At 32.0% G+C, this 12380-nt stretch overlaps 1 protein-coding gene across 2 annotated transcripts; it reads right to left on the bottom strand.

Annotated features, from left to right (window-relative positions):
- Positions 1 to 3111: 3111 nt before the first annotated feature.
- On the bottom strand, positions 3112 to 12137 carry LOC122604346 (peroxisomal acyl-coenzyme A oxidase 1-like). Of its 2 annotated transcripts, none has more exons than XM_043777238.1 (15): positions 12032 to 12137; positions 9361 to 9534; positions 7590 to 7698; positions 7379 to 7440; positions 7075 to 7284; positions 6847 to 6934; positions 6586 to 6748; positions 6004 to 6202; positions 5716 to 5913; positions 5463 to 5594; positions 5261 to 5378; positions 5025 to 5135; positions 4869 to 4938; positions 4166 to 4349; positions 3112 to 3562 (listed from the first exon to the last, which is right to left on the bottom strand). In XM_043777238.1, exons 2-15 carry the CDS (start codon positions 9496 to 9498, stop codon positions 3353 to 3355), a joined length of 1992 nt encoding a protein of 663 aa, XP_043633173.1. In that variant the 5' UTR covers positions 9499 to 9534; positions 12032 to 12137; the 3' UTR covers positions 3112 to 3352. The 2 variants fall into 2 exon arrangements, with proteins under 2 accessions (XP_043633173.1, XP_043633175.1); XM_043777240.1 differs by having other exon boundaries at positions 12037 to 12127.
- Positions 12138 to 12380: the final 243 nt, after the last annotated feature.

Below are 12380 nucleotides of genomic sequence, written 5' to 3'. Positions count from 1 at the left end.
CCAATGGAAAAATGTAGCTATTCTCAACAATTATGTCAATTGATATCAAGATGTAATTGGAGTAATCAATCTACTCCTATTCTTACTTTTATATTACACGCATGTCTGAGATGAAACCCACAACTCTCGAAAAACCCTTATTAATTCACCCCATAAATGTGAGAAGTGAGACTTGAACCCAAGTGGATCCCTAAGGTCGAAAACATTGAGGGCCAAAATAAGTTTTAGTGTCATCTTAATCCATGCTTAAATGGCAAGTCCACAATGTTCTTCAAACCCCTCTCCAATGCATTGTTATAATGGAAATAAAAGATCATCATTTAGGTTCGAGAGAGATTGAAGATCACCTAATACTTGATATGATTAATCAAATACTTACTTCATGCTTACCATCATACATATTACATGTATTGATTATCACGTCGGAGATTCTTCATCGACAATCCAATAGTGGAAAGTTATCTCAATCGGCACCATCGTTTCATCAATGATGATGAATATCCCATCTTAGTTGTCATTTTTAGCTTCTTATGTACATGTTGGATAACATAGTTCAAGTTAGCTCATTTGTTTTATAGATATGTCATTGGAGCATCCCAAGCAGTTAGGTAGTCAGTACACAAAGCACCCCATTGCATTGTGATCCATGCGCAAGGGGTTAATGGCGTCAGATGGACTCAGGCAAATTTTACACAAAATTTTTACATTTTATTTCATTGAAAGTATTACATTTTATTTCATAGAAAGGTATTACTGTAATACATTAATTGTAAAAATAATATATCAAGGTATGCCAGCACACTTTTTATAATAGGAAGTTTTTCTTTTTCATTCTAAAAGTTATTTTGATTTTTTATGTGAGTTTCTACTTTCTAGTTTAAAAATGTTTAAAAAAGAAAAACTTTGCATTGGGCTTTAAAATTGGGTTGATTTAGTACTGAATAGAATTGTTGAAGGCTTGTAGCCGTATATAACTATGGGCCCTTTGCAATTGTCCACTTTATGTTGTTTTAATTTTTTATTTTTTAAACATTATCCACTTTATGTTTATAACCTTGTAAATAAATTTGCATCAAGTCGAAATACGTAGTAAATTTAGACTTATACACAAAAATATCAACAAAATTAATTGTAATTTTCACAAGAAAGACCTAATGTGAGTGATCTAACTTTTTTGTTTCTAAGGTTAGATAACATAAATTTATAGGATCAATATATCGTTTACTATTAACTTACAATATCAACACTATCATAAATTTCCAATAAATTTTTAACAAAGAATATGCGGTGGCGCACTGTTCCGATCAATCAACTAGTTATGAATTCACTCATAAGTTGTGACAGATGTTAGTAGAAAGTTGTATAATGGAAAACTGAATACTTGACGCTAAAAAAAATATGGTGGTTAGATGTTCAAAGATAAAATGAAGCGGATTGGCATCTTCGAGGGCGTGCAATTGTTGCAACCGCATAAGGCATTTATCTTTTTGGGAACCCCGAAATTTAACAAGTGGGTGTTTGAGGTTGCGTTGTCAAAATAAATTTTACATTTTAAAAATTGTGTTTTGAAAAAGCAATTTTTTACATGCTTTTATTAGAACTTTGTTTTCGCTAAACGCATATAATCATTTTTTTAGCCAAACAGTAATTTTAATTATTTATATTTTACAAACACAGTAATCAAATAATCACCCTAAAAGGCAATTCCATAGACCCCTAAAATATCTTGTTGGTAATCGTAGCCAATTACGATTGTCTTAATCCTAGCCAATTATGAGTAGGCGCTCTGTTTTTAAAACTTGTTTGGTGACATTGAAGAGACATTCGAATGGTTTCAAGAGGGAGAAGACGGACGGAAAAAAAAAGCTTCACGACTCTACAAAAATGTACTTCGGCAATTCGACACCTTGCAACGGGTGAACCTCCTGATAATTTTGATGACTATTTATTGATGTCTGCAAGAACGTCACGTGAATACCTTGACGGTACACATTGATTGTACACATTTTGTTTGGCAAAATTGTCCAAAAGAGTTGAAAGACCAATAAAAGAGAGGTGATCATCAATATCCAACTATTATGCTTGAAGTTGTCGCTTCATATGACTTGTGGATTTGGCATGCGTTCTTTGGTCCTCCCAGTTCAAACAACGATATTAATGTTTTGAATCAGTCTCCATTGTATCTTACTGAGTGAAATGGAACGGCGCCAAACAGTTCATTTACAGTCAATGGCCGATTTTACAAACGCAGATACTATCTTACCGACGGAATCTATCCTAGGTATTCAACGTTTGTTCAAGCATATCCATATCCAGCTGATCCAAAGGAAAAAAAGTTCAAAAAACTACAAGAGTCGGCAAGAAATGGTATCGAACGAGCCTTTGGTATTCTTAAGGGGAAATGGAAGATTTTGGAATGTCCACTCCAGCCTAATACCGTCAAAAAGATTGGCAAACTCGTTTATGCATGTTGTATATTTATGCATGTTGTATATTGCACAACATGATTGTAAAAGATGACGGGAGGACAATATCACCGGTTCATATAATGGATGGGCCAGTCGCGGTAGTTTATAACCCACACGCACTGCCAGAGTTATTAGATGAAGAAATTCTTCAACGTCTCCGATATGATCTTACGAAGCACGGAGCGGCTCAAGACTTGTCGTACCTCGATGACGTAGCGGCTCAACCGCCACCGATTAAATACTTAATTAATGGTTGAACAATTCTGTTAATTTATTTATTATTAAATGTTATGTTTTTTTATAATTGTTTTTTTATACTCGTAATTAATATGAAGTGTTGTGTTTTTTATATAATTGTTTATTAACAAATGTAAGAAAAATTTAAATTAAATGATGAATTGTATCATGACATCTTATAAAAAATGATGAGTTTTTGGGTTGATAGATTGAAATGACTTGGCAACATACTATTATTGATGGGTGGTATGGATTAATGTAGGTACGTTGGTGTATCAATGACACCCTCTCCCTAAGGATTAGGCAGCTTGTTGTCAAGATAAGATCCACAATTCTTTTTAGATATAAGTATACAAAGGATGGCACATTTTGCTTCAAAATGTGCAGAGTTATATCAATTACTTCATTTAGGAACGCAACAATCAAAACGTCATAGCTATTATGCAAGCAAATCTTATAGTTTACAATCTATGATACCATTGTTTCATTACGAGATCAGCATATATGCGCGCATTAGCATTTTAGCATATATTCGTATAATGGTTACAAAAGGTTAAAAGACGACGTGCTCTTCCAACTTGAACTCAAATGTTATTGGATTACCTTAAACCAAATCTTGACTTTATTCTTACCATAATAATAACATTTTATAGCTTAGCAGAGTGTAGCGTTTGCTTCAAAATTGGCTGGACATATTCATGGATGCCATCAGCTACTACTGAGTCATTAAAAGGATCTTTCATAGCGGTCTCATATAGTTTTGAATACACATTCCCATCATAACGTCCAAGAACCGAACTGAGGTAGTGATCCGAGTGGTTAAATGAATCCACCAATGCTATTGCATTTGGACGTACCTAATTAAGGTTATAGTTTTTCGGGCAAGTGAGAAAATTCTTCAAAGAATAATATCAACTGTATAAATAATTAAATCTATATTACCCTTGAATAACATCAACCAAAAAGAAGATTTAGCAAAAATTGGTGTGACAATTTTATGTAACATACCGGAATGAGATACATATGTAGCAATTTTCATAGGAAAAAACAGATCATATAGTTAATATAATAATATCGCGTCAGGTTGGTTGGGTAATGAGACTAATTAAAATTATATTGGTTACTTTTTTTTAACGCTTTTGTCCCACGCTTTTATATTGAGTGTTTCAAATATGATTATAAAATGTGTTACTTAAAGAGATATATTTTTTGAGAAAATGACTTTCATTTCAACGTTTTATTCTGTAAAAAAATTTTGGATGTCTATTGACCCATTATTTTTGTTCTTGTTACAAGTGGAACCCGTTAAAGACAAATATTAACAGGATCAGCCCATATTAAGTATTATTAAGAGTAAATAACTATGTAATTCTATCATTTTTCTTTTATTAAAGATTAAAGAATATCTTAATTTGAAAATACAAAGTACTACAAAAGAGAATAGATTATTGACTACTCACCTTAGAGTACAAAGCTTTAAGTTGATCATTAGCAAGCGAGACTTGTTTGGGCGTAAGATACCTCGTGGCCAAAAAGTCTCCTCGATGCTTGTGAAGAAGAAACAATGCATACACGTAAAACAACAACTCTAACATGTGTTTGACTCCTTTTCCAGGAATATCTTGTTGCAATTTCTCGATGAACCTTCAAAAAAATACACATGTTTTGCATATTAGCTCAATGTAAGACAAAATACAAGCAAGACAATTTTTCTTCAAAGAAAAAGGTAGTGTTTATGGTATGTCGCAGAGTGAAGGTGACAACATGGGTGGGTCAAGCACGTCAGATAAAATGCAAAAATTGTTCGAGCTGAATCTTATTGTTTTTAGTCTAGGCTGGATTTTCTCCAATTTAAAATTGGTAGTGAAGGAGTTAAATATGATTACAAAAACTACGTTAGTATTCAAACTTAGTAAAACAAAATGATTGATTGTAATCCTATATGCAATGAACATACACTTCGGATGACCTTCAACCAGTTTGACTCATTTTAGACCATTTCCATGTTGTCTCCCACCCGCAAGCAACAAGCCCTTCTAGCCTTGTAGGTCTACTAATTACAATATACGAGTACTAAAAAGTCGTGTCCATAGAAATCTCTTCCTTAAACATCATTATTTATGACGTATACATGTATACAATCAATATAATGGACAGACTTACTTGGACACCACAATTACTTGGCAGTGAGAAAGTGATGCCTCAACTAAATCAGGTGATAGTTCAGCAAAACCTGCAGTCGGTTGACAAAAAAATACAACATTTATATATCTTATGATAACATTCTTTAGATAAACATTAACTGCTAGAGAAACATACCTTCTTCCGATTTTTCAAACTTGGCTAACCTTTGACAACAATCAAAAATCATTCTAGCAGCCCTTGCTTCAAACGCTTTCAATATTTCATCAAAGTTTAGCCAGTCCTCAGCTGCATCTCAGTACAAATAATAAAGCCATCAAAGGTCATAATATACGTAGTATTTATTCATTAGAAATTTTCCAATTAAAATGTTTGACAACAAGTTTGAGTTATTCTTAAACAATTAAACGTACAAGTTTGAACGACACAATTCTTTTGCATCAAAACTGTCGCACGTCCCAGGTAAGCTGTTGTCCCAACTGGCTGTTTATACTTCAACTCTGAGACTGTCTTCACTAGAAACCTTGAAACCTAACATTTTTGAACCAACAAATAATATAAGTTATTAGTACGTCTTCTGTTGACAGAAAAAATACAGTATCAGATTATACATACCTGCAGCAGGAGGACAACATTTTCCCCTTCATATGTACAAGCGGGAACGTTAACTGCATATAAATCAGGAAGCCCACTACTAAGAAGGTAGCCATGACCACCACATAGTTTTCGACATTCCTCAATTCCATCCTGAAGGAAAATATACAACACAAATGGTATTATACACATATATGCATGTCTGTGTGTTTTCTTATGTTATATACATATAATGTATTAATTTGTGTTAGTGTGTGATTAATTAAACACTCACAGCTGTTGCAGCAGTCGTCAACGATTTCAAACCTGCAGTACATGCATGGGCTTCAGGTAAAGTCGTGAAATCATTAGCATCTAATCTTTGCTTCACATCGATATACAACGATTTCAACCATTGACCAACAAATCTAAAGGCATAAGCGGAAGCCAGCAAAGGAAAGAGTCTATTTTGCTGAGTTTTATAATCAATCACCTAACAGAAGAAGAAAAACAATCTTGAATAAGAATCGTCTATATATACATATATAAACAAATAAAAATAAATGTCTTGTTTGTAAATAACCTGGGTTTCGGGTCCGCCATTATGTGACCCAAATTGTCTACGGATAACACTATATCTTGTAGAAATACAAACTGCACGAGACAATGCCGTGGAAGCATCAAAAACAATCTTTTGCCTAACACCAACCATAGTTCCGTAACTGAGTTGTCGAGGAACGTTAGATTTCATGTATTTTCCTTCCTTTGTAACCTGTGACACCCTGTATAAATGAACGAAGGAAATTCAGACCAACGTCCAATAATACTTCGACATTAATTCTATAAAAATTTAACCAAGTTTCTTCTAGCTTGTAAACTTCTAAAAAATTGATAAGGTAATCTTCAACCTTAAAAGCAGGTGACCGCTCCCTTTACGCAATCTCAAATGATCAAACATAGAAACAAGTCTTACATTATCATTTTGCATAGTAAGTTGAATAACGATTACTAAGAATTTTAATAGTTTAAGTATGTAATAGAGAAAAACTCTAAAGTCGATCGATTATGTAAATAATTGGACCAAATTTGGTTACATTTTATGTAATTAGCCAAACTAAAGCCTACTATAATCACTTGAACACAATGTATATAACTCTAACAGTACCTCATCAACATTTGGTTTCTTGGAATACGTACGTGATCAAATCTTAACACGCCATTGTCCATGGTGTTATATGCCACGTGTCCAAATTTCAGCCCGATATCACCGACAGTAATGCCAGGAAGAGGCAAGTGATCCTCCAAGCTCCTTAGTTGGACGATAAAACCTTCAAAGAAATGACTATGGTAAAAAAAAATATGGATAACTTAACCAAAAAAAAAAAAAAAATCTCCACAAAGTTTGTATCACGTATGTAGTACTAACCATGAACTCCATAATATTGACCGTCGATTATGAGGCGTGCATAAACAATACCATGTGTGGCCACTTTAGCCATTCCACCAGGCCACCACTATTAAACATCAAGAAACACAAAAGAAACTTGAGTGAAAGAAAATCAGTGAAGATCACCATTCTTTCACATTTATAACGAATATCAAACAACGTATATAGAAAAAATAGATATCCTTGATAAACATATATGTAACTTACTTTGCTTGAAGTTAATGTAGGACTATGAATTACAAACTCGTCGGTTTGGGGATCAAATGTTGCAGTTGTCTCAAGTCCTTGAACATTGGAACCATGACCAAGTTCTGTTTGAACATAAGTGCCAATGATTTGCATTGTTTTGGCTAGTGGCAACCATTTATTTTTTTGTTCCAATGTGCCCTGCCCCTCCAGGGATGGGACGAACATTTCCTAAGAAATCATATATATATAGTTGCTATATATGAGCTTTTATCTACTGATACAGTTTTTAATTACCTTGATTGATTATTGAATAAGAAATTACCCAATGAAGATCAGTGTAATTATGTTCGTCGATATATTCTCGCAACCATTTGACCTCTTCGTCTGAGTTAAAAAAAAAAAAGGTTCCATACTTACAATAGCAAAAATCGAAAGTTCGATACATATATTTGACACTTTGAAAGTTAGATAATACACAAGATGACATAATGTAACAACTTTAATACATTTTTGTACATTTGAATAAAGGTTACCAGATAGGCGAAGATCATTGATCAACTTCCATGCATAAGCTACTTTTCTAAGAGCATTCTTGAACAATTCTTTCCGACCAAGCATAGGCTTGTTAAATTTCTCGAAGACCTACAAATATCATGAAATATCATGAGATATCTCTAGAGAAAAAGTTAATTTAATTGCAAAAGATTTAATATTTATAGCTTATATTTCAATTAATACATAAACTTTTCATCTATTTAAGTAACTCATTTATTTTAATATAATAACTTATTTTCTTAATACAATCACAAACATGTCTTACAGAAAACAAATAAATTTAATATAATAATATACACTATAACTAACTTTTTGTATAATAATTTGTTCAATTCCCATATTATTTGATATTTACTCTATTCACATTTTGTGGACACTACAATGAAAATTTAGGATTTAATTCATATCAGAATTTAAATTTATGTTGAGAGTTCATCCATTGCTTCACATCATGCATATACGTTTCTAGTATGATGAATAATATTTCTCATGGTATACAATTATTTGGCTCACAATTAACCAACAATTATCTGGTTCAAAACAATTATTTGGTTTGAAATCGCAACCTAATTTTGATGCATGTCAAATGTGAATTGATCAAACTTTTACATTCGAAATTTTCGAAGAAAGGATATTTCTTGAAATTTTTTCATGTATATAGTTTTTTATTTTTCTGAAGATAATTAAAAAAGAATGAAGCTAAAAATAACTAAGTAGCAAATAACGTATATAATAAAATCGTTATTTTATACAACTGAGTAAGCAAAGTCTCTATCGATAAAAGTAAAAAAAAAAAAAAAACTAATCTTCAAATGATAATGATAAATCAAAGATAACGATGAAAGGAAATATGTGAAAGTTGGATTATGCAACCAAATAAAGGGGGAAAAATTAAAGCATGTAGGCAGATACGTTTACCGAAATTATATGAGACCAAACAAGACGGGACCAATTTATATGAGACCAAAGTTGGGTGACAAATTAGTCATGTCATGTGTCTGTTAGTATTGTCTCCATCATTTGTACTAAAAATTTGCAACATTTGTACAATTATTGGATGAACCAACTATCATATCAAGGTATATATGTGGTGTTAATTGTGTGCCAAACCAATCACTATTAAAGGTGGGGGTTTTTTTTTTTTGGGATCGAAAAACAGAACTATATGATTGCCATTGGTTAATGGGTTTAATAATAATTTCGTGTGGAGGGGCCCGTCTTGGGTTGAGCAGAATGGGCAATGATATTGGACATCACAACATTGATTACTCACTAACTAGAGCTTGACTTGACTTAAATTAAGTTGATATCAAATATGATACATCCAGTCTCGAATGGCTCTTGAGATAATTTATTGTCTTGGTTTACACAATTACACCCTATCTCGTTGTATTTGTTTGATGGTTAATTTGGAATTAATGATATAAAAGCAATTTTTTTAGAATTGTTTGAGATTTTAAGCCTTAGGTTCAAATATGGGACTGTATTAGAGACAGGACCTTTTCCGAAAATGATTAGATTTCTTCTAAAGTTTAAGATATAAAGAATAGTGTCGCTGAATCTAAATTTATCGTTAAAAATACTGGAGTCAAAAAAGTTGCATATTAACTATTCACTCACAAAAATGTGCGCCTCTTCACAATAATAATGTTGGGATAGATTACGAATTGCACATTAAAAACTGTGGTGACAAAGATTTTTCTGGCGAACGATATAAACAAGTTTGAAAATCGAGATGGAAAAACATACAGGATCATTAGCAACAAGTTTAGCCATGCGATCGGCAACTTGAAATTCATGACGAGAGCCAGCCCATGCTACTTTCATGGCTTCCACATCGAACTCCGCCTTCTTCCTTTCATCACTCAAGTAATCCAATCCTTCCATTAATTTCTTTTAACTTTCTTCTTCTTTAACAAATACCTACACAATAGATCGAATTATACAAGTTAAAATATTTGGCATATGGCATGAAAGTTTTATTTTTATCCGATGTTTATGATTATAATAGTATAAAGTGATGCACGTTTCTTAATTAGAAATACTTGTTATTGTGATTTATACATGGTACAATACACAATCGATGTATTTCAATACGTCACTGGCCACGCATTTATGATATATGACCAAGCTCCGTTAGTGTTTGTATTTTCGAGATTGTATTATGACACTTCAACAAATTTGCCATTTGTATACATGTTATTTTAATTTGCTAGAAAAAACGTAAATTTTTTTCCATCTATTCATCATATTAATAAACACGTACAAATCGTTCACATAAATAAGTTACAAAAAATTATAGTTCATACTAATTAGTGCATACGATGTAAATTTCATTTCTTTGTACATGATTTATTCGTCGATCATTTTTTTATTTTGTCAGAAGAGTTCGGATGTGCAAGTATAATTGAAGTTAATGCTAATTAAAAGGGCATATTTGTACCTTTAAAGAAAAATTCCCACTTTTAAATGGACGAGTCTAGGATTAGTTTTTTTAACTTTATTTTTTATTTTTTATTACTGTTCATAACATTAGAATCTCTAGAATAATTTTTGTTTCGACTCTATAGATTAGTACGGCTTACAAGATAAGTTTTTTATTTGAGTTTTTGATTTTATAAAGATTCATTTGTTTCCGGTCTCGTTTTTTATATGGATAATGATTAATAGGCCTACTTAATATGTTTAAAAAAAAACTTAATAATAAGATAATGACACATAATATGATGAATAATAAAGGTTAAGAGGAAAAAAACTCACAATACATATATCAAACATTCAAGATATTAGATCTTTTAGACATATCAATCATTTTCCTTTTTATATTTATGAATGAATTAATAAGAGATTTTTTAAAAAAATTAAATATTAGACGAAGACAAGTGACAAATTTAAATAATTTTAGGAGGATTTTTAAATTAATTTTTAGAAGGATTTATTCTTTTCCATCACAATACACATGTAATTTATAAGATAAGCTTTTTATTGGTCTTTGACTTCATATTTGTCTTGGAGGGGAAGGGATCCCATCAATTTTTTTTTTAACTTGAGGGGTAAAGTTGAAAACACTTTGCCCATTAAATCAAAATTTATTGTTAAGATTTAAAAGTGATTTAATTCTCTCTCATATATATATATATACACTAGCATTGTACCCGCGCGATGCGGCGGCGGTTTGATCATAACGACGACTGGTGGTGGTGGTGACGGCGGTCGTGGTGGTGACGAACTATTGTTGGTGGTGGGTGTAAGTAATTGATGTAAAGATATAGTGGAGATATTTTAAAAGATAAGGGATTGATGATGTAAATTAATTAATCAAGGGTAAAGTGGTAATTTTGCATCTAACACTTTTATGAGAGGGAAAGTGATAATTATTATAAGATAGTATAGATAAGGTAATCTTTTTATTGGTTTTTTATTTTGAAAAGATGCATCTGGATTGGAGTCTCACTTTCGAATAATATAATATAACTCAAAGTTTCGATTTCCATAAAAAAAAAAACAAACATATAATTTAAACATAAGAGTAACATAAAATGTTTTCCAAAAATTTTATATATACATTTTCAAGCCGTATCATATAGACCGACCCTATAATTATAAAAACGTCGGGTACATGTGTATAATAGGCAGCAAGATTTCAAAACTTTGGCGTAGCTAATTATGGCTACGCACTTTAATTACTCGGCCTAAACATTTATTTGAAACATAATATAAATGAACTTTGTTAGCTTTCCATTCCTTACATTCTTTCTAACAACTATTAAAAGCATGATCTCAAAGTTTGAAAGCTTATCGAAAACTCACTCGAAAACCACTAATTTAACAAACCTTTTGATCTCTATCGCTAATAGTAAAATTTTCAGCCATTTTGCCTGATTCTTTTAATTGGTGACAAACTAAACAATGTTTTGTTTAGGAGGAATAAACCCTCGTATATGACAACAAAATCAGTACGTAGCCTAATTAATTATTTTATTGGGCTCATCATCATCACTGCTCGGCCCGAAAAAGTATGATCCATACAAATGAAACATGATTCAAGGACCCTACTCGCCACACATTTTGCTACTATTTCTGGGTTTTATGGCTTAACGCAGTAGCCACTCATGCTTACTGGTATTAAATGATTATGAAGTCATAGTTTTATCTTTAAATTGGATTAACAGCATAAACTTTGTAAACTAATTTGTGATCATTGGAAAAACAACCCTGTTTCCTACTTGATCCCCCACCATTGAACTTGTTTTCTTCATTAATTAGCTTCTTGTCAATGTTTATTAATAACATTCCCAGATGTTCAAACGTAATTTATGAAATGTTTAATCATAGCTTTTTGAGATTTTCAATAATTTGTGACATAGTATAGATTATCTTCAACTGAGTAATCAATTAATCAAGGCTCTTTATAACGTACCTTACTTCTAACAAGTAATTTAGACGACGCTTGGCTCCTTTTATGTTGCTTGAAGTACAACCACTTTTTTGCTCCTCCTCTTAAATTAACTTCTCTGTTTATTTTGAACTCTGACGAGGCTTTCCCCGTGGATTTATATACCCGCTTAGTCAAATTTCCAGGGTTGCTTTTGGTAGGCCACATTCAAAGAATTATATATATACAGGGAAAAGTGAATATAAGGCTGTCCGGCATCTAAGCTTAGGTGTGAAACCCCTCACATACTAATTTTTTAATATTTGTTGAATTTTAATTAAATCACATGGCCCCTCTGATTTTTATGGATTAAAAAAACAATATGTGAGTGTTC

The sequence above is a fragment of the Erigeron canadensis genome, chromosome 1 (genome assembly GCF_010389155.1).
Source record: "Erigeron canadensis isolate Cc75 chromosome 1, C_canadensis_v1, whole genome shotgun sequence".
Lineage (NCBI taxonomy): Eukaryota > Viridiplantae > Streptophyta > Magnoliopsida > Asterales > Asteraceae > Erigeron > Erigeron canadensis.
This window is presented reverse-complemented; position numbering and strand designations above follow the sequence as displayed.